The 23070-nt window shown below is 46.5% G+C and overlaps 1 protein-coding gene across 3 annotated transcripts in view; it reads left to right on the plus strand.

The window, feature by feature from the left end:
* The window catches only part of MYO1D (myosin ID), a 301918-nt gene that overhangs the window by 196454 nt on the left and 82394 nt on the right, over positions 1–23070 (plus strand). For all 3 annotated transcript variants that reach the window (XM_075911435.1, XM_075911436.1, XM_075911434.1), the window contains exons 20-21: positions 454–567; positions 10735–10889. In XM_075911435.1, the coding sequence (XP_075767550.1) occupies positions 454–567; positions 10735–10889 (269 nt within the window). The remainder of the gene's footprint in view (positions 1–453; positions 568–10734; positions 10890–23070) is intronic.

Below are 23070 nucleotides of genomic sequence, written 5' to 3' on the forward strand. Positions count from 1 at the left end.
AACAAAAATGATGAAAGGTCTAGAGAACATGAGCTATGAGGGAAGACTGAAAGAATTGGGCTTGTTTAGTTTAGAAAACAGAAGACTGAGAGGGGACATGATGGCAGTTTTCAAGTATCTAAAAGGGTGTTACAAGGAGGAGGGAGAAAATTTGTTCTCCTTGGCCTCTGAGGATAGGATGAGAAGCAATGGGCTTAAATTACAGCAAGGGAGATTTAGGTTGGACATTAGGAAAAACTTCTTAATTGTCAGTGATTAAACACTGGACTAAATTGCTGAGGGAGATATTGAAGAGCAGGTTAGACAGACATCTATCAGGGATGATCTAGATGGTTCTTGGTCCTGCTACAAGCCCAGGAGACTGGACTCGATGACCTCTTCCAGTTCTATGATTCTATGCAACATGAAACAATTAGTGTGACTTAACAGCTACGGGGATTTGCTTTTTTCCAGGTAAATCGCTTTAATAAGGTGGAAGACCGAGCAATTTTTATTACTGATCGCCACCTTTATAAAATGGATCCTATGAAGCAGTACAAGGTGATGAAGACCATCCCCCTTTACAATGTAAGTATGAAAGCTGGAATCAAGTGACTTCAGAGTTCTAATTTTGGGGCCCCCTGATCCTGGGAAAGGCACTTGATTGACTCAGTTTCCCCTTCTGTAAAATTGGTGATACCTAGATTTGCATGACTCATATGTTTAATATTTGTAAAGCTCTATTTAAATGCTAAGTACCTTTGAGATTGCTAGAGAACGTTCCTTTTCATTCCAATACATAAAATCGGTAGAATTGGCAAGGGAAAAAGTAGGTGACAACCTGGATAGCGGTGACCATGATACAGTCAAGTTCAGTGTCCTGACAAATGGAAGAAAGGAGAGAGCAAGAGATCTAGGCCACGTCTAGGCTCCAAGCCTCTTTCGAAAGAGAACGTCTACACTGCAGCCTTTTCTTTCGATAAAGCAAATCACTTTTTCGAAAGAGTGCACCCAGGCAGTCTGGATGGCCTCTTTTGAAAAAGCCCTGTTTGCATTCAAGAATGCCTTTTTTCAAAAGAGTACTTTCAAAAAAAGGAGTTCTTCCTCGTAAAATGCAGTTTACCGCGTTCGAAAAAACCGTCACATTCTTTCAATTTAATTTAGAAAGAATGGGGCGGCAGTCTAGATGCAGGGGAAGTTTTAGGCCACTTTTTTCCGGGAAGTGGGAGGGGGGACGACCTGTAGTCTAGACACACCCCTAATGGGTAACTGCGAGCTATGCTATTCGGTTGCCTCAAACAAAATCATTAGATCAATACAAGTCGCTTGCTACATTGGTAACTGAAGTAAGTCCCCTGTCATCCTGATTTTCAGAAGTGTTTGATGTTAAACCTTTATGGAAAATAAATACTGAAGGTTGAACTTTGCCTCTTCATTCATCTTGGGGAGGGGAGGGCATATTATTCTCTAACAGTGTTCTGTGTGTCAGTGATGACACCTAGTAGCCTGAGTGTATTATGGCTTGCTTGAAAACATAACGTTTTAAAAATTGAAGGTTACAAATAAGTCAGATGTACAGTCTTGTGCCAGTAGCCTGGAAAAATGCATTTGTGGTTGGAAATAGCTTGTTCTTTCAGTTCTTCACAAAATGTGTGTTTAAAATAAAACGTCCATGCACATGAATGGAGTGAGGACTTCCTGGTAGTGCTAAGTGCACTGTCTACTCTTAGTTTGCATCTTATCCAGCACCAAAGCAGGTAATGTTTCTGTGAAACTGGGTATTGCGCGTTTATGAATACTTAGAAATTCAGTACATAGAAACCAGTTTTTCTAGTAAATCCGCAGCCACTGGGGAGGACTCCTGAATTGAACAATCTCCTCAGTCTGAACATTTGTGAAGAGATCTTGGAATATTTTGTGAGGGGGGGGAATAGGGCAAAATGAAAATGTTCTGTGAAGTGTCGAGACCTCAGGATATTACTCTTCTACACTGAAATTGCTTTATATGAACAAAACCATGATTTGATTGGAATAACGGAGACTTGGTGGGATGACTCGCATGACTGGAGCACTGTCATGGAAGAGTATAAATTGTTCAGGAAGAACAGGCAGGGGAGAAAAGGAGGAGGAGTTGCATTGTATGTAAGAGAGCAGTATGATTGCTCAGAGATCCAGTATCTAGAGGGAGGAAAGCCAGTTGAGAGTCTATGGGTTAAGTTTAGAGGTGAAAGAAACAGGGGTGGTGATCTGGTTCGTGTCTGCAATAGACCACCGGATCAGGTGGATAAGGTAGACGAAGCTTTCTTTGGACAATTGAGGGAAGCTTCCAGATCACAGGCCCTGGTTCTCGTGGGGGACTTGAATTACCTGGACATGTGTTGGGAGACCAATACGGCAGTAAACAGGCAATCCAGGAAATTTTTGGAGAATGTTGGGGATAACTTCTTGGTACAAGTGCTGAAGGAACCGACCAGAGGCCATGCACAGTTTGACCTGCTGCTCATAAACACGGAGGAACTAGTAGGGGAAGTGGAGGTGGGTGACAACCTGGGAAGCAGTGCTCATGAGATGGTAGATTTCAGGATCCTGACCAAAGGAAGAAAGGAGAGTAGCAAAATACATACCCTGGACTTCAGAAGAGCAGACTTTGACTCTCTGAGAACTTATAGGCAGGATTCCCTGGGATTCTAACATGAAGGGGAAAGGAGTCCAGGAGAGCTGGCAGTATTTTCAAGAAGCCTTATTAAAGGTACAAGAAGAAACCATCCCGATGCACAGCAAGAAAAGCAAATATGGTAGGCGACCAGACTGGCTTACTGGGGACATCTTTGGTGAGATTAAACACAAAAAGGAAGCTTACAAGAAGTTGAAACTTGGACAGATGACTAGGGAGGAGTATAAATATATTGCTCGAGAATGCAGGGGAGTTATCAGGAAGGCGAAAGCACAATTGGAATTACAGCTGGCAAGGGATATGAGAGGTAACAAGAGGTTTCTACAGGCATGTTAGCAATAAGAGGGTGATCAGAGAGGGTGTGGATCCCCTGCTGGATGAGAGAGGTAACTTAGTGACAGATGATGTGGGAAAAGCTGAAGTACTCGATGCTTTCTTTGTTTCTGTCTTCACACACAAGGTCAGCTCCCAGACAAAAGCACTACACGAAGCAGTAGGAGGAGGAGGTGGACAGCACTTGGTGGGGAAAGAAGTTAGGAACTATTTAGAGAAGCTAACCATACACAAATCCATGTGTCCGGATTTAATGCATCCGAGGGTACTGAGGGAGTTAGCAAATGTCATTGCGGAGCCTTTGGCCATTATCTTTGAAAACTTGTGGAGATCGGGAGAGATCCTGGATGATTGGAAAAAGACAAATGTAATGCCCATCTTGAAAGAAGGACAATCCAGGGAACTACAGACCCGACAGCCTTACCTCAGTCCCTGAAAAAATCATGGAGGGGATCCTCAAGGAATCCATTTTCAGGCAAGTGGAAGAAGGGAAAGTGATCAGGAATAGTCAATATGGATTCACAAAGGGCAAGTCATGCCTGACCAAACTGATTAGCTTCTACATTGAGGTAACTGGCTCTGTGGATATGGGAAAGTCAGTGGACGTGATATACTTTGACCTTAGCAAAGCTTTTGATACGGTCTCCCACAATTCTTGCCAGCAAGCTAAGGGAATGTGGATTGGATAAATGGACAATACGATGAATAGAAAGATGGCTGGAAGGTCGGGCCTATCAGGTAGCAATCAACGGCTCGATGTCAGGTTGGCGGTCGGTTTCTAGCGGAGTACTCCAAGGGTCTGTTCTAGGGCCGGTTTTGTTCAACATTTTTGTTAATGACCTGGATGAGGGGATGGATTGCACCCTGAGTAACTTCTCAGATGACACTAAGCTAGGGGGAGAGGTAGATACGCTGAAGGGCAGGGATAGGGTCCAGAGTGACCTGGACAAATTAGGGGATTGGGCCAAAAGAAATCAGATGAGGTTCAACAAGGACAACTGCAGAGTCCTGCACTTGGGACGGAAGAATCCCAAGCATTGTTACAGGCTGGGGACCGAATGGCTAAGTAGCAGTTCTGCAGAAAAGGACCTGGGGATTACAGTGGAGAAGAAGCTGGATATGAGTCAACAGTGTGCCCTTGTAGCCAAGAAGGCGAATGGCATATTAAGGTGCATTAAAAGGAGCATTGCCAGCAGATCTAGAGAAGTGATTATTCCCCTTTATTCGGCTCAGGCGAGGCCACATCTGGAGTATTGTGTCCAATTCTGGGGCCCCCACTATAGAAAAGATGTGAACGCATTGGAGAGGGTCCAGTGGAGGGTGACTAAAATGATTAGGGGGCTGGAGCGCATGACCTATAAGGAGAGGCTGAGGGATTTGGGTTTGTTTAGTCTTCAGAAGAGAAGAGTGAGGGGGGATTTGAGAGCAGCGTTCAACTTCCTGAAGGGAGGTTCCAAAGAGGACGGAGAGAGGCTGTTCTCAGTGGTGACAGATGGCAGAACAAGGAGCAATGGTCTCAAGTTACAGCAGGGGAGGACTGGGTTGGATATTAGAAAAAACTATTTCAGTGGGAGGGCGGTGAAGCACTGGAATGGGTTCCCTAGGGAAGGCAGGGAGTCTCCATCCCTAGAGGTTTTTAAGTCTCGGTTTGACAAAGCCCTGGCTGGGTTGATTTAGTTGGGATTGGTCCTGCCTTGGGTAGGGGGCTGGACTTGATGACTCCTGAGGTCTCTTCCAGCTCTATGATTCTAACATGTCTTCTTGAAACCCTATAATAGTAAACCAGGGCTTTGCAATCTGTGGTCATCTTCGCATTTGTTTTTATTACAGGATGTGACCCTTGGCAATAGTGGAAAAAGGCCAAAGAAATTGTATCATAGCGCTGAGGCAGACTGCCTGAATCCTGGTCATACTGATGGACAGTTGACTTAGTGGCATCAAGCAGAAATGGGCAGCCCAGAGGAGAGAATACAAAGTTCAGATTATTTAGACCAGTGTTTCTTAAACTTTTTAAGTTAGAGGTACACCAAACAATTTTTTTTTATGAGGAACACCAAGGATTTTCTTGTTGAGCAAAAAAAGAAAGAGAAATAGAGTCGAGGGAAAGTTATTGAGGAGGGAATGGGGAAAGGCTGCCTGCCCCGTTAAGGGTGGCCATTTTGAACTCTTTTGTTCTTCGTGGCACACCTCCAACTGCCTCACAGCATACCAGTGTGCTGCACAACACAGTTTAAGAAACACTGATTTTAACACAATATAAAGTGTTCTGGCTTTTTGGTTTACTGGGCTCCCTGAATTAAACCCAAGTGGTGAAGCGCATCCATCGTTTCTCTCTGTTTTGTACCTTATCTAGTGATCTGAACGTTTGCGGTTTGTCTCTTCCCATTTGAACTGCCTAGTGTAGTTCTCATTTTTCAGCACACCTGGTCTCTTCAGTAATAGGACTTTTCTAGATTGATGCATTCTTTGATGAGGGGGCTGCTAAAAGCAGACAATGTTATAGGACTTATTTGATTAAAACACACTGCTCTTTGCATTGATGTGGATGTTTTAAAGACATAAATGGATAATTATTACCTCCAGCCCCTGTGCTTTCTCTATTGGATGTTCTTTGCTAGAAAGATACATGTTCATCTGGAAGATGGATCGCCCTTTTAATGTGTACAAGGGTGAACCTGGCTGAAATTCATCTGCTTGCCAGCAATACTCACTATCAACATTGCTAAAGCACCCTATCAACATGGCAACATCCCTAGGGATGGTGTTTCCATGGAAATCACATTGGAGACAGTCAGCTGATGTCTGGTGCTACTCGGGCACTTGTTTTTAACTGAAGAAGCTCTCCTGTAATTTCCTATCTCCCTTAACTGCTTATTGCTCATATTTAGTAGCAAAGACTGTCCCTTTTTGCATGACTGATTAGTGCAATTCAGATCCTGGCATTTGCACTGTTTCCTTGTCTCTTTACAAAGGAGTCTTTGATTTCGTGTATGGAATTACAAACCCTATTTGCTTGAACATGCTACACACATTGAGGAATCTGACATTAGTTAGTCTGGAAACTTACTTATGTCACACTTAGGTCATGATTTTTTTTAATCCAGGCAGGGGGAAAAAAAGTCAAAGCTCTCTGGAAAAGGCGAAAATTCAAGGGACTTTGGTATTTTTGTTTGAGATGTCATTCCTTACCCCCAACCTTTTACAGCCTTGATTGGATTAATGTTTTTCTATTCTCAGATTCTCCTATAAACCAAATGTGTTGGGAGTAGTTTTAATGCAGCATTCATTTTAGTTTCCCGTTCGGGGGGGGGGACTTATTTTTTTTTTTTTTTTTTAAGATGGCAGAGGGCAGTTTAAAGGTTACTGACAAAGGAGTGGGAAGAATCTCGGATTTGGCTACCTTTTTATAATATGTATATATATTTATGATTTTTTAAAAAGGACAGATGTTCAGAGTTTTGAGTTTTTCTGATCTTCTCAGTTAACACCCTGGAAAACTGAATGATTACCATTCTCTGTATATAATGAGACCATTATCTTTCCTTTTATGGGTTATGTTCATGATTTGGTTGTAATTTTTTAAGTCTGAAATAGAAAAAACACAAGAATTCTTTGTTTAAGGGCTGTTGGCCTCCTAAAGCAGCTCAGTTAATTATTAATTTTTAAATAGGCTTTTAAAATTCATTGATTTCCATTCATTCCTTCCCCCCCGACCCCCCCCCCCCCCCCCCCCACTCCCCGGTAGATGCACATTTAAAGCCTGGATAGCACTAATTCATGGGGGTCTATTGTGAGCGGTGGCATGATATTTAAACATGCAAATTAATTTTAAGAGACACTGAACACTCAGCTGGCTGACAATTTCTATGCATAAAGAGTAACTTGTTTTTAAAATTTGCTTTTAAGTATTGTGGATAGTGGAGAGTAAAACCCTATTGCATGCAGGACATCACTGCTGGGTGTTTGACATATGAAAATGGGTCTGTATAATTTGTCTGAAGGCTTAGTCCAGAAGCAGTGAGCTGCTGTCAGACCAGTACAGCATGGCCACCTCTGAATAGGAGAATAGTCCAGGGCTCCCTTGTGTCTATAGCAGCGGTTCCCAACCTTTTCCAGATGGAGACCCATTTTGACAATTCAGGAAGACTGGGTGACCCAAGGCAATTCAAACACAGGGGGAGGGAAAGCGGGGGTGGGGGTGGCAGAGCCACCTGGGGAGACACTTGGCAGCCCTTTTGAAATGTCATGGTGGCCCATATTTGGGTTGTGACCCATAGGTTGGGAAACCTTGGTCTGTAGTATCTCCAAATTTTGGTGGTGCTCCTGTGGTGTTGGTTGCAAGTGCTTCCGGTAGCGCCACAATAGTGTTAAAGATTTTTTTTATTGTCCTTGTGAGAGACAGTGAGGAGCTAAGCTTCAGAGGGGTAAACCAGTGAGTCTGTAACAGGAAAAACTTTTACAAACAACAGTCTAGTACCATCTCAAAGACTACATAGGTAAAACACGGCTTCCTTTCTATCACTATTCTACATAGTTAAAAGAGACTGATAAGAACCATTAGTTTGCACTTGGAAAGGAAGATAACGAACACCAGATTCTACACAGACATCAAGAACCATTAGCACCTTCATTGTTTGGTTGGGTGATAATGTGCGAGCCATCCGATAACCCATTCAAACCATTAGTATAAGAATTAAACTTGTGAATGAAGTTAAGCTCCAGTCCTTCTCTGTGTATTTGGCTTCTGGAATTGGTCTGAAACAAAACAGTGACTTGGAGATCCATGAGTCTGTTTCTAGCAGCATGCCCCAAAGATTGGTTTTAGGACCTGTTTTGTTCAACATCTTTAGTAATAATCTGGATGAGGGGATGGATTGCACCCTCAGCAACTTCTCAGATGACACTAAGCTGGGGGGCAGGTAGATAAGCTAGAGGGTAGGGACAGGGTCCAGAGTGACCCAGACAGATTAGAAGATTGGGCCAAAAGAAATCTGACGAGGTTCAACAAGGACAAGTGTAGAGTCCTGCCCTTGGGACGGAAGAATCCCAAGCACTGCTACAGGCTGGGGACCGAATGGCTAAGTAGGAATTCTGCAGAAAAGGACCTGGGGGTTACAGTGGATGAGAAGCTGGATAAGAGTCAACAGTGCGCCCTTGTAGCCAAGAAGGTGAGTGGCATATTAGGGTGCTTTAGGAGGAGCATTGCCAGCAGATCTAGAGAAGTGATTATTCCCCTTTATTCGGCTCTGCTGAGGCCGCATCTGGAGTATTGTGTCCAGTTCTGGGCCCCTCACTATAGAAAGGATGTGGACGCATTGGAGAGGGTCCAGTGGAGGGCAACCCAAATGATTAGGTAGCTGGAGCATATGACCTTTGAGGAGAGACTGAGGGATTTGGGTTTGTTTAGTCTGCAGAAGCGAAGAGTGAGGGGGGATTTGATAGCAGCCTTCAACTTCCTGAAGGAGGTTCCAAAGAGGATGGAGAGAGGCTGTTCTCAGTAGTGACAGGTGGCAGAACAAGGAGCAGTGGTCTCAAGTTACAGTGGGAGAGGTCTAGGTTGGATATTAGGAAAAAACTATTTCCCTAGTTGGGTAGTGAAGCACTGGAATGGGTTACCTGGGGAGGTGGTGGAATCTCCATCTCTAGAGGTTTTTAAATCTTGGCTTGACAAACCCCTGGCTGGATAGTTGGGATTGGTCCTGCCTTGGGCAGGGGGCTGGACTTGATGACTTCCTGAGGTCTCTTCCAGCTCTATGATTCTGTGATTGATCAATGAGTATACAGGAAGATTTAAGTGTTCTCCAACACATTTTTGTGTGTTGCCTTTTCGGATATCTGATTTATGTCCATTAATTCGTTCCCGTAGAGACTGTCTAGTTTGGCCGATATACATTTCAGTGGGGCATTTGATGACATAGATCGCACGTTAGTTTATATGCAGTTAAATGAGCCTCTGATTTGATGGCTGATGTGGTTGGGTCCATTGTTGATAACGCTTGTGTAGATGTGTGGGCAGAGTTGGCACTGGGGCTGATTGCAGGGTTGGGTTCCTGGATGCTTATGATGGAGATGTGTTGAGTGGTTACCGGGAAGAATTTTTCAGGGTAGGGGGTTGTCTGTAAGCAAGAATTGGTTTATCCCCCAAGGCTTCTGAGAGTGACTGGTCATTTTCCAGGATAGATTGTTGATAATGTGTTGGACGGGTTTAAATAGTGGACTGTAGGGCTACCTCCAGACTGCATCCCTCTGCTGGCAGAGGGATGCAAATCAAGCACTTAGAGTAAATGAGCCCAGGATTTAAATATCCCGGGCTTCATTTGCATACTCACGTTCGGGCGCTGTGCTGATCATGCGCCCTTTCAAAAGTGAAAATAGTCATTTTTTAAGGAGTACAGGATCTGCCGAAAAAGCTCCCCCGTGTCAGGAGAGTTGCGGCTAGACTTTACTTTCACTTTCGAAAGGGCATGTCATCGGCACAACGCCCAAACGTGAGCATGCAAATGAAGCCCGGGATATTTAAATCCAGGGCTCATTTGCACTTTCGAAGTGCCTAATCTACATCCCTCTGTCGGCAGAGGGGTGTAGTTTAGACACACCCTAGGTGATGACAAGTGGAATTCTGTTGTTTTCTCTTTTGGGCCTGTTTTGAAGGAGTTCTTATCTGGGTACTTTTTTGGCTCTGTCAGTTTGTTTTTTCACTTCTCCAGGTGGGTATTTCAGATTTAAGAATGCTCTATTTAAATCCTGTAGGTTTTTGTGTCTGTCTGTGGAATTGGAGCAAATCCAGTTGTATGTTAGAGCTTGGCTGTATACAATATGTGTCTGGGATAGAAGCTAGAGGCATGAAAGTAAGTGTAGCTGTTGTCAGTGGTTTTCTGGTATAGGGTGGTGGAAACTTGTCCGTTTAATCGTACTATAGTGTCAAGGAATTGGATTTCTTTTGTGGACTGATCCAGGCTGAAGTTGATGTTTGGGTGGAAGTTTTTGAAATCCCTGTGAAATTTTTCAAGGGTTTCTTTCCCACGGGTCCATATGATGAAGATGTCATCGATGTAACGTAAATAGAGTAAAGGTGCCAGAGGGTGAGAGCTGAGGAAATGTTGTTTAAGGTCAGCGGTAAAGATGTTGGCGTATTGTGGTGCCAAGCAGGTGCCCATGGCTGTGCCACTGTCTTGAAGATACAAATTGGGTCCAAATCAGAAGTAGTTGTGGTTGAGGACAAAGTCGCAGAGCTCTGTAATCAGGTGTGCAGTGCTGTCATCAGGGATGACATCAGCCTGTAATCTGTCTTCATGTGGAATGTTGGTGTAAGAGCTTCTACGTCCATGGTGGCCAGGATGGTGTTTTCAGGTAAATGACTGATGATTTGTTGTTTCCTCAGGAAGTCAGTGGCATCATAAAGGTAGCTGGGGGGCTGGTGGCATAGGGTCTGAGGAGAGAGTCAGTCTAGCCAGATAGTTCTGATTGTTGGCTTCCTGGTTATGGTGTGGTTTCAATCTTCCTTCCCTGCCTTGTGTTTTCCTAGGGTTTCTGGGCAAGCGTTGAAAGAGCCATTCATGCTAAACTTTCTCATGGAAAATTTAGTTCTGTGAGTCTTTCAAAGCCAAAAACTGAAAAGATGGTGTACTGAAGTAGGAGATGGAAATTCAAGGTGGAAAAGATGCATTAGATTTAGTCCTTTCCTCTAGTAGTGAAAGTTTGTTACTGAGGTATTTGCCATAAGACTCTTCTGTCCTTTCTCTTTGCAGTTGATGGGACTGAGTGTCTCCAATGGAAAGGATGAGCTTGTGGTCTTCCACACAAAGGATAATAAAGACCTCATTGTCTGCCTCTTCAGCAGACAGCCAACCAACGAAAGCAGAATTGGAGAACTGGTGGGAGTCCTGGCAAACCACTTTAAGAGGTCAGTTTTTCTGTGAAAATTCGGAGTCCAGCTCATTAGATCTGTGACAGCCCTTAAAGCTGTTTGATGAACTTGCTTTGTCAGTGTTGACTAATTATGCTCTCTGTGTAGAGAAGCAGCAATTCAAGTAGATCCGGCTGTGTATTCCACTTAGCTTTGTGTGCACCCAGTGTGCCAGAGCCAGAGGTTTTGCCTAGCAGTACCCATAGAGGGGCAGAGCTTGTAACTGATCCCTCCTGATTTGTTGTCATAGTACTAGGTGCTTCCCTGACCCCCTCAGTTCCTTTGCACAACCTCGCAGATGGTCTTAATCTAGTTTCTTATTGTATACACTTAGTAGTTAGTGTGAATAGTCTGTCCCCACCCAGCACTGGTCTTACCGGGGGTTAAGCATTGTCCATCCTGTGGAACAGCGATGCCCAACAGAGCCAGCCCCACATTTGGGTCTCAGTCTCAGCAAGGCCTACCTCCAGGAGCATGGCCCAGTTTGCAAATTATCCAGACTTGTGCCCCACACGGCCTGCTTGAACAGATGCTGAAGCTGTCATCAAGCTGGAGCATCCTTGCTGCCACTTTACGTCCAGGAGTGTTGCTTGTGCCAAGGAAAAGCGCTGAGATGACCAATTGAAACAGCTCCAGGTCTTGGGGTGATTCTGTCTCCCCTAAGAAAAGTGAGGACCAGCATGAAGCTGGCACTGACATGTGGGTACCTCTGACTTTTCCCTGGCACTCAGCAGCGAGGTTAGAAACCACGAGCTGTTGACTCCAGTTCCAGCCTCCATCCCATCTGCTGCCATGGAGAGAGGTTCCAGGACTCACTGTATCCAGCATATCCGGGCACAACAGATGTCCTCTGCCTTTTGGTTCCTGTTTCACCATTGGCCCAGGACTTTCCTAGGGCTGTGTCATCTCCAGCTGAACGAGCTGCTGAATCCTTGCCCGTGAACGCAGCAGCCCGATACTTCTCTTCCGGTTGTGGGAACAGAGCCAGTATTGGCTTGCTATGGCAGATCTTGTGCTGGGAACCTTTTTGGCACCACTGCAGTGGAAAGCCATTACAGAAGTGTGCAGTACCACCCCATGTGTGTGTGTCTCTCACACACACACACACACACACACACACACAGACACCGACACCCCCCCCGTCCGGTGTCACATCAGGACTGACACCGCTTCCATCACTGGCATGTTTGGTACTGACAGTTCTGCCTCCCTCTGCATTGCTGCTTCCTGCGTTATTTGGGCAACAGACCAGTCACACCGCTTGTTCCTTCCGGTGCTTTGAGCCTGTTTGTTGTGCCTTCTGGGACCATATCAGACACTCACCGGTTCATATTCTTACAGCGATATGACTGAGATACTATGGGATCATTTAAGACGTTCACATAATCAATGGGAAATGTCATCTGTTGTGATCCAGAGGAAACTTAAGTCCAGGTTTCTTCTCTGATACATTCCACTGCGGTTGGCCGTCAACTCTCTTCTGTGTCTTTCCTCCTATCCTCATTCCACAGACCATCAAGGTGGATCAGGCCAAAATTCACTTTCATTTCTCAATGTGGCCAGGTCAGTGCTGATTCTATGACCCCTTCACACTGTCAATTTGACCAACCAACACAGCTCTCCGTCTGTCTCTTCTACTCTGAGAGCCAGTCCCTTGTGGGACCAGAGAACTGCTCTGGTAGTTCTAATGGGTCCTCTCTTCGAGCCCCTAGCGCCTTGTCCATGGAGCCTCTTTTGTCTGAAAATTGTCTTCCTAATAGCAGTTACATCTGTAAGAAGGATCTCTGATGTCAGGGCCTCCTTACACACAGTTGTCTAGAGATACGGTAGCTGTATGACCCCACACACAGATCTTGTCCCCGCTGCTCTGTTCCATTTGAACAAGGTGGTATATTTTACCAGTCTTCTCCTAAGCTGTATTCATCTCTGGAGCAGCCATATCTGTGTTACGAATGTTAAGGACTAGACAGAATAGTCGACTAGTCGCTTCCCCCCCTCTTCCGCCCCTTCCCCCCTTGCTGCCTCTGTCAGATAGAGCAGTGGTCACCAGCCAGTGAATCGGGATCTACCAGTAGATCTTGGAGCCTCTGACAGGTGATCCTGACAGGTTTGGCCCCTGACTATCAAGTGCCAGCACTTAAGCTGCTGCTCCTCCTCCTGCTGTGCATCTCTGGCCCTTTGCCTTGGAGCTGTTCCCCCAGGACCTTCCCACTTGCTGAGCAGGGCAGGGGAGGAAGAAGGGCACTGATGTCAAAGTGCCCCCTTTCCCACCCTGTATCCTGTCTCCACAGAGCAGAGAGGGGGCACAACAGGACTAGGGATAGAGCAAGTTTGCTGACGACTTTTGGGAGTGATGCAGGCCCAGACAGGGGTGAGCCTGCCTTAGCCCCACTGCGCCCCCACCCAGGAGCCACCTGATATAAGCAGGGCCCAGTTGGAGCCCACATCCTGAAACCCCAGCCCAGTCGTGAACCCGCTTCTGAACCCCCAAGATCTTGCCTTAGTCCGGACCACTCCTGCATCCAAACGCCATCCCAGAGCCTGCTCCTAGAACTCCCCCCAGCACCCCGACGGCCTGCCCCAAGCTCAGCTCAGAGCCCCTCGCACTCCAGATCCCTTAGTCCAAGACCAGAGCCTGTGCCCCAAGTGCAGCCTCAGTGAGGATGGGGCAGGGAGGGACAATTGAGTGAGCAGGGGCAGGGCCTCAGAGAGGCAGGGCAAGACGCACAAAGGAGGCGGGGCCAAGGTATTTGGGTGTGAGGTAGATCTTGGATTGCACTTAAATTCAGAATGATCTCATGCTAAAAAAAGGTTGGAGACCCCTGGGAGAGAAGCAGCGAGAGGAGGAGGAGAGGGAAGTACTTCAAAGCGGCCGCGCTGCGCAGAGGTCCCGGGGTCAGTTCTGCGGCGCTGCTGCTTTGAAACGCCGCGGTGCCGTTCCAGAGGGGCAGCGCCGCAGGAAGCCCAGGCTCCAAGCCTCTTTGAAATGCCGCGCAGAGCCCAGGGTCGGCGGGGAACTCCCCAGCTGATTCTGGGCTCGCGTTTCACCGTGGCAGGGCTGCTGGGACTACCCCGCTGACCCCAGGCTCCATGCGGTGTGCCAGCTCTGAAATGGACAGCTGCTGGCCCTGAGCTGGGACTCCCCCGCTGGCCTATGCCGGGAATTAGTTCAGCCCTCAGAAGGGGGCCCCCTGCTAGCCAGTGTCTCCCCTGTCGTCGCTCTCTGTGCTGGACCTGCATTGCTCCAAGGGTTTGGGGGTCCTCTTCAGTCCTCGGTCTCACTGTCTGCCAACCTGGCCAACTGCAGCCCCGTTCTAGCTCCTCACGTGAGGGGCAAGCCACTCTGGGTCCCTCTGGCACCCTTGACCTTTCCTCCCCCTCTCCCATTTCCTGGCTCTCTTCCCTGTGACCCCTTGCTCTTTCTTGGCCCTTGTCTGGGCCCTGTATCCGAGAGGGATCAGGCTGGAGCCTCCCTCCTAGCTCCCCCGAGCCTGCCAAGCACTGCTCTGTCCAAGATGCCTCTCCTTCACTGGGAGTCTGTCCTGCACCCTCACTGGTCGGGAGCCTTCTGCTCTCTGCTCTGCTGAGCAGCTCCTTATAACAGGGTTGCTCCAGCAGGCCACCCTCAGCTTCTTACAAATCTCTTCCTGATTGGCCAGGGCTCTGTGCAGCTTTCTCCAGCCGTGTCCCCACTGTGACACCTTCTGGCCAGAGTGGAGCAGCCGCCCCACACAGTCTGGATAAGTCTGAACCATTTTGTGCTTCACCGTACCTGTTGCTGCCCTGGGAAGGGTTAGGTGATCCCTGGAGAGATGGGCAACGGCTGCGTTTTGGGGACAGGTTGATCTAAGCCGTGCAATTAGCATTATGTTAGTAACTTACTTAGATCAACTTACTGCAGGGTCTGCATCATGCTGGGTTGACAAAAATCTCCCCTGTTGGTTCCCCTTATTCTTCTCGTTCTGGTGGAGTGTTGGCGCCCACAGGAGAGCAATCGGTGGTCAGTTGGTGTCTGTACCACATGCGATTAAATCGCTCCCTGCTGGATTGATCACTGCCCCATCAATCTGGCCCATAGTGAAGACCTGTCCCAAGACTTCAGCTGTCGCCTCAGTGGATTTGAGCTCATTTGACAAGAATGAAAGCAACGTTAGCAGTGTTTCTGAGTAACATTTCCTTACTAGATATTTGCAAGGCTGCCACGTTGGCCATCCATATGTCCATTTACATGCCATTATGCTGTCACCACATCTTCCAGAGCCAATAGAAACTTTGTAAAGGTGGTCGTGTGAACCTCATTTAGGTAGACCTCAAACCTCACTTCCTGAGAACGTGTCACCGAGGTGGGGGAATCACCACGCCCGGCACCCGCATAAGCAGTAAGATGTGACTTGCAGGTGGCACAGGTTTATTAGTGACAGGGACACGGCATAGGAACCAGAAGCAGCCAGCACCATCCATCTTGGGGAGAGGCCAGGGAAACACTCAAAGCACTCAGCCCTGCAGCCAGCCCTGCCTCCAGCCTTTGTCCAGGTTCCCAGGCAAAAGTTGTCACCTGATCACCCCCTGTCCCTGCCCCCCCCCCCCGGTTCAGGGTACAGAAAGCATCAGCCAGTGTGTACGGGAGGAAGACTCGCACAAGAATTGCCATTGCCATCGCCATCTAGGTTTTGGTGCAGTGCCCAGGGAAACTGAGGTACACACAAGGTATACTGCAGGACAGTAGGAACCACATGCAACATGAAGTGAACAGAGCGAATACAATCCCCCACTTCATCACCGCTTGTGAGTCCCCTGCCTCTCACCTGGTGTCGATGTACCTTGCATTGATTTTTGGTGGCTGCCCTACTGCGGGAGGGCAACAGGAGAAATGCTCCTGTCAACTTCCCTTACACCTCATGACAGTGAGGAGTCCCGGCGCCGACAGGGTGCCCTCAGCGTTCGAGTTAACAGATCTTTATTAGACCGTGATCGCTAGAGTGTCGAACCTCCGGCAAGTGGTGACAAGGCCTCAAAGTCAAATAACACCCAAGATACTGCACTAAGCACCTGGGTTTCACTGAGTTTCTGCCTGCCAAAGGATATGTATTCAGCCCTGGAACATGCATTGAACCGAACGGGAGTTGCGAATGGTCTGCAATTTTCAAAACTTGGTTTTTATTTGTTTCATTTTTATTTCTCTAAGTTATTCAACTTTCTCTTTCATCATGTCTAAAAATCACTTTCGGCTTGACATGTAAAGTGTTACCTTGATATTTTCTTGCAAAATGTTTTCTCCCCCACAGAAGAATCTAGTCAGGAGAACTGACTGGATTAACCTCATCCCAACATCCCTAGTTAGCCCATCAGTCTGTCTCTAGACTAGAGGATTCCTTTGTTAGGTAAAGATACATCTGCAGTAAATTTGTGTATCTGTTTTCTAACATTAGTCAATTTCATTGGCTTACACTAGTCCTTAGTGTGGTAATAACTTAGTAACTGTGCTGCATGTACTAGTCAGTGTTCTGAAGTCTTACGTTACATGACTTCAGGAGATATGCTCTGAAGGTGAACCCAGGGGTAAGTGTGAGTCCTTTGAATCTGGAATGTTTTTACTTGTTTGGTTCACCAAATATGTGATGTTTTGTCCTGGTCAGTGTTCTAGGCTTAGATTTGACATTATTTTCCCCCTCTTATTTCCAAATCAGTTTTGGATTTGCTTTCTGGGTTGTGTAGTAGATTATTCTGGGACTGTGCATTCTTTCCTGCTTGCCATGTATCATGAAGTGTGATGTAACATTTTGGGGGTGCAACCTAGACCATTGCAGGGTTGTCACTGCCTGCCCTGTGGCCCTGGGTGCTTTAAGTACTCTGCTGCTGTGATTCCCAATCGGCACCAACAACCCTCAGTCCAATTTGTTGAGTTTGTGTGCTGTGCAGCCCTGGTTCAGAACTCTGACCCTACCAATCTGAGTCTGCCTACCACAGAACAGCCCCACCGGCCTTGTTTGCTACTTGCAGGGTGTCCCAAATACACCCCAGTCCCTAGTTTCAGCAAAATCATCTGTCCTGAAGTGTCCAGCTCTTTCCTGGAACAGTTAGAAAATAAATAAGGTTCCTTCCTCCTCTGAAGAGACTAAAGTGTGGCTTATTGCTTCTGTTGAAACACCGCATGGAATTGCGTAGATGAAAGATAAGGCAAGTATATTTAATCAAAAAATCAAAAAGAGGGTTGAAGTGAGTTCACGCACAAGGGAAAAGGCAAAACACTTACAAGTGAATAAAAATAACACGTGTGTTCTAAGCTACAACCTTGGTTCAGGGTAGATTTCTGAGTAGTCTTTTTCTTTTCTACCGTAGCTTACTTTCTCTCAGCCAGGACCTTCCACAGTAGTGTACGTGGCTGTTTTCCCTTGCCTCCCTAGCTGAGGGTATGTCTACACTACAACGTTAATTCGAACTAACTTAGTTCGAATTAGTTAATTCGAACTAAGCTAATTCGAACTAACAGATCCAGACTAAAAAACTAGTTCAAATTAGCGTTTGCTAATTCGAACTAGCATGTCCACATTAAGTGGACCCTGAACCGAGGTTAAGGATGGCCGGAAGCAGTGCCGGCAGGGCATCAGAGGAGGACTTAGAGCGTGGAGCTTCTGCCTCAGGCTAGCCGAGGGCTGTGCTTAAAGGGACCCGACCCCCACCCCGGACAGACAGTTCTCAAGGGTGCCCCGCTTGCAAAGCAGTCCTGGCTTGGAGTGCCCGGACTACCCACACTGGGCATATCACACCACTCGGCCATCAGCCCGGCTGCACTTGCCGCAGGCTGCCATCTTGGGAGGGGGGGTAATTGGGGGGCTGCAGGAGAGCTTCCACCCCCAGAAGCCCGCAGAGCCAGCCCAGTCCTCCCCATCGGGGGCTCGTACCCCATTCCTCCCTCACCTCCTTCCACTTACCCTTCCCTAACCCCTCTTCTTGATGTACAAAATAAAGATAACGTGTCTTCCAAAATGGAATCTGTCTTTATTGAACAAAACTGGGGGAGACTGGGAAAAGGAGGTGGGAGAGGGGAAGAGAGAGGCTGGGAGAGGGGAGGGCAACTAAAATGATCAGGGGTTGGGAACAGGTCCCATATGAAGAGAGGCTAAAGAGACTGGGACTTTTCAGCTTAGAAAAGAGGAGACGGAGGGGGGACAGGCTAGAGGTCTCTAAAAGCATGAGTGGGGTGGAGAGGGTGCATACAGAAAAGTTCTTCATTAGTTCCCATAAAGAAGGACTAGAGGACACCAAAGGAAAGGAATGGGTAGCAGGCTTCAAACTAGTAACAGAAAGTTGTTCTTCACAAAGCAAAGAGTCAACCTGTGGAACTCCTTGCTTCAGGAGGCTGTGAAGGCTAGAACTAGAACAGAGTTTAAAGGGAAGTGAGATCAAGTCATGGAGGCTAGGTCCATGGAGTGGTATTAGCCAGGGGGTAGGAGTGGTGTCCCTGCCCAAGGTTTGTGGAAGGCTGGAGAGGGATGGCACGAGACAAATGGCTTGGTCACTGTCTTCGGTCCATCCCCTCCAGGGTCCCTAGGGTTGGCCGCTGTCGGCAGACAGGCTACTGGGCTAGATGGACCTTTGGTCTGACCCAGGACGGCCATTGTAAGCTCAGGGTCGGGGGTCTCAGTGGACCCCCTTGATTCTCTTGCACACCTGCTCCTGGGTGGCCAGGCTGGCAGCTCTCCTGCCCTAGACGGCCACTTTCCTGTGCCTAGTGCGGAGATCGTGGACGAGGTCCATGATGTCTGCACTAGCCCAGGCGGGTGCCCGCCTCTTGCGGTCCCGGGCAAGCTCCCGGGAGCTGCCAGCCTGGTCCCGGGAAGAGGGGGAGGGCTGGGGGGCATCGGGTGGCTGGCTCGATCCGTGCCAAGTGCAGGGTCTGCTGGCTGGGTGCTGGCAGGCTTGCACCTGGCACGGGCACCGTAGCCAGCCCGTTCCCCTTTAAGGGGTCCGGGGCCGAGAGGGGGGCAGAAGAGTTTCCCTGGTGTTGGCCAGAGTGGCCACCAGGGAAAGCTGGGGAGGGCTAGCCTCCCACTAGTTTGAATTAAGGGGCTACACACCCCTTAATTCGAACTAGCTAGTTCGAACTAGGCTTAATCCTCATAAAATGAGGTTTTTCTAGTTCGAACTAAGCGCTCCGTTAGTTCGAATTAAATTCAAACTAACGGAGCGCTAGTGTAGCGCCTATGAAAGTTAGTTCGAACTAACGTCCGTTAGTTCGAACTAACTTTGTAGTGTAGACATACCCTGAAAGATCTTTGCCTATGCGGGTTTCTCACCCGTAGTCAATTCCCAAAGACTTCAAGGACCCATCTTTCTCAGCTTGCAAGAGCCTGTGACCCCTTGTGTGTGTCTAGAATCATAGAAACATAGAGCTGGAAAAGACTTCAGGAGGTCATCAAGTCCAGCCCCCTGCCCAAGGTAGGACCAGTCCCAATTAAATCAACCCAGCCAGGGCTTTGTCAAGCCGAGACTAGTGATGGACAAGTCGGTGTCTTCTCTCTCCTTACGCCTTTCTAAACTCATTGTCTTGTCCCCAGATGCAGGATGGGTTTCTCTTGTTCTCACCTTATTTGGACTTCCCATCCTCTTTTTGCTTCGAATGTAAATGAGATTTCTATTGTTTTGCTTCCACCAGGTTTAATTCACATAGGAAATATCTGCCTTCCCTCCTGTCTGCTTCTCTCCCTTTGTCTGGTTATGTTAAAACACAATATTAGTGATTATCCATCTTTTCTTACATAGTATTAATACATCAATTTCACAAGGATACCGTGTGATGGGTTTCATAAAAGACCTTACTTAATATGCTTTTGCACTACAGTAAGATTGAATATAATCAGTTCATTCAATTGCTTATTGTTTGAGGTACAGATTCTCTAGTTTTTCTAACCCAGTAAACCACTGAAATATATTTTCAGAGAAGCTTTTTTATTCTTCTGGGAAGACGCACTAGGCAGTCTGGCAAAGTCTTTATGCTGGTTCCTCCCCTGCTGGGGTGATAGCAGAGTCATTACTACTTTCCCTTGATAGCTGGATGGTTTTGTTTAACTTTTATGTAAATACACCTTCATTGTTGCTGCCAGACGAGCAGGCTGGTCAGCCAAGCAAATGCACATTCCATTGTGTAGAAAAGAGTGACTTAATGCCTTGTTTGCCAAACACATTTTAGGAACATAATTCATATGAATAACTCTCTACATACATCATACCTGTGTTTCGCAGTAATATTGATTTAGTTCATTTTCTAATGGTATCTTACCTGATGTGTTTTAAATACCGATTATGGCAGCAGTGTGTTAGGTGCACTGATTGTCAGGCCAGACTAAAAGCTGCTACCCCATTCCCATGGGCCTCTGTTTCTCAGATGAATTGCAGTACATCATCACTGTCTCATGACAAACCACGTCCCTAACTCTAGTTTGGCATTTTCAGCCTCCTGCAAATTAATTCTGTGTGACTGCACAGAGTTTCAGTGCAGGTAGTAGCCCTATTTGGGATGTGTTTGATAAAAATCCTGGCTCCTATAACAGATAATTATAGTATATGAAAATAAAATATGGGTAATATTTCGACTACTTTTGCTCTCTGAGCCAGTCCGTTCTTGTTCTAATAAATGCCTTCGTTTGTTTGGCCCGGGCTTATCTTTTACAAAAGAACTTTAGAAAGGTCTCGTCTCTTCTAGCAGGAACCATGTTCCATGGACAGACCTTCCAAAATTGTTCTGTCTAATCCAGAACTTCATAATCTTCCTGGAGTGAGTAAGAGCGCACAAGTTACTTTCTCTTCAGCATTGTCTCTTTAGTGCATTCTGCTCACAGCTCTATCTCCATAATTCCCTGTTCCCATGAATATCCATGAGGAGGAAAAATGCAAAATGCTTCCAATTCTTCCAGTCTCCTAAAGAAGAATTCAAGCAAAAAACTTGTCAGTCTTGCGCCTCGGCTGCTCTCTTGCTTCAGATACACAAAGGTATTGATGGATTTGGAGACAGCAGGAAGTGTCTCTTTGGCTGGCGTTGACTGGCATCAGCTATTGGTGTGTGGAACTACGGGGTAAGAGGAGCAGAGCATTGGAACTTGTGTGAGTAGCACAGTTGACCATTTGCATGAATCCATGTTGGGCCTCAAGGAATCCAGCACTGACTCTTGCCTTTTGAGAACGAGATATTTTGCTTGCTCAGGTTTCTGATCAATAAACATGTTTCCTATCAAATTTGTGTACAGTGTGAGGAAGGGAGTGGCACAGAATTCAGGTTTTCATTTTGCCAGTGAATTACCATGTTAGGCTCACTCTGAAGAGTGAATTTTTTTCAGCATTTGAATTAAAAGTTAAGCTTTAATTAGGTTATCCGAGAGATGAAACCGCTCGTTTGACAGGCATTTGAGCATAATATAAATTCAGAATGAAGCATCAGACTTGTGAAAAGCTGCCACAAAGACTCAGTCTGCCTTGATGGATTAGAGATGGCAGACTACCTGAGAGATGTTGGGGTACTCTCCATCCACCACGTGCTGGCGGTGTCACTGCATCGCAGGAATGGAGCACAGAGAGCCCCCGCAGTTGTGGGATGTGAGAGAAGACCTGAAGTCAAATATGTTTATAAAAAGTATCAACCAAGTTACTTGTGGTGGAATTTGTGTGGCTTTTAATGCGCTGTTCACTGTCTTAATTTAAAAAACAACTAATGGTCTGGTAGCACTTTATATAGATTAACAAAACATGTAGATGGTATCCTGAGCCCTCGAGAGTTCATACCACCATCTACATGTTTTGTTAGTCCAAGTGCTACCAGACCATTGGTTGTTTTTTAAGTTTATCCTGTACAGTGAGCCCTCGCTACTTCGCGGTTCGACCATCGCGGATCCTTTAGACTGAGCACTGAGTCCCAATGGCTAGATAGATTATTTGGTTAATCTTTCTATACAGAAGCCTCTGGAACCCCATAAGACTGGGTCCCTAATCCATGAACTACTGGAACTCATTTACAAGACTTTTCTTAAAAATGACATGAATATAATGTCTCATACTATAGAATTAGACTTTATAATCCCTAGTCCATTATGAGATACATTATGAGAAAGAGAGCTCATGAGCTTTCATGGTCAGATTATCTTGAGTGGATCTTTAGATACCTTTTTTCCTCAAAGTATTTTATCCAGAAATCTAGGATTCCAGCGTGGAATCGTAGGACTGGAGGGACTCAAGAGGTCATGTAGTGCAGTCCCCTGCACTAGTGGCAGAGCTAAGTTTTATCTAACCTGCTCTTAATCTCCCGTGATGGAGATTCTATGATCTCCCCAGGCAATTTATTCTAGTGTTTAACCACCTTGATAGGAAGAAAGTTTTTCCTAACGTCCAACCTAAACTGCCTTTGCTGCAATTAGGGATGTAAATGCCCATTTTAAAAGTTATCCTGTTAATAATATGTTTAAGCAGTTAACTGTAGAGTTCTAGAGCCCTGTGGCGGAGGGGGCTGCTCCAGCTAGCTTACACCGCAGGCGTGGGAGAGGTTGCTCTGACTTAGCCCAGCCCTCCAGTTAACCAGTTACTTAATAAGCATGCTGGTAAGGCTAAAGCTTACCAGGTAGCTGATTAACCTTTTACATCCCTAACTGCAATTTAAGCCCATTGCTCCTCATCCTATTCTCAGATGTTTAAAAGAGCCATTTTCCCTCCTTGTAACAGCCTTGTATGTACTGGAAAACAGTTAGCTCCCCTCTTTTTTTCTTTTCTAAAATAAACTTTTTTTCGGTCTTCCCTCATAAGTCATATTTCCTTGACCTTTAATCATTTGTGTTGCTCTTCGCAGGGCTTCCTCCAATTTGTCCACCTCTTTCCTGAAATGTGGCACCCAGAAGGGCACCCCATACTTTAGTCGAGGCCTATCAGCCCACGGAGTAGAGTGGAAGAATGACTTCTCATGTCTTGTTTGCAATATTCTTCCTTATACATCCCAGAAGGATGTTTGCTTTTGTTGCAATAGTGTTATACCATTGACTAGTATATAGCTTGTGATCCACTATGACCCCTAGATCTGTTTCTGCAGTACTCCTTCCTAGACAGTCACTTCCCATGTTGTGTGTGTGCAACTGGTTGTTCTTTCCTAAGTGGAGCACTTTGCATTTGTCCTTATTGTATTTCATCCTGTTTGTCTCAG

Source organism: Pelodiscus sinensis, chromosome 29 (genome assembly GCF_049634645.1).
Source record: "Pelodiscus sinensis isolate JC-2024 chromosome 29, ASM4963464v1, whole genome shotgun sequence".
In the NCBI taxonomy this organism is placed as follows: Eukaryota; Metazoa; Chordata; order Testudines; family Trionychidae; genus Pelodiscus; species Pelodiscus sinensis.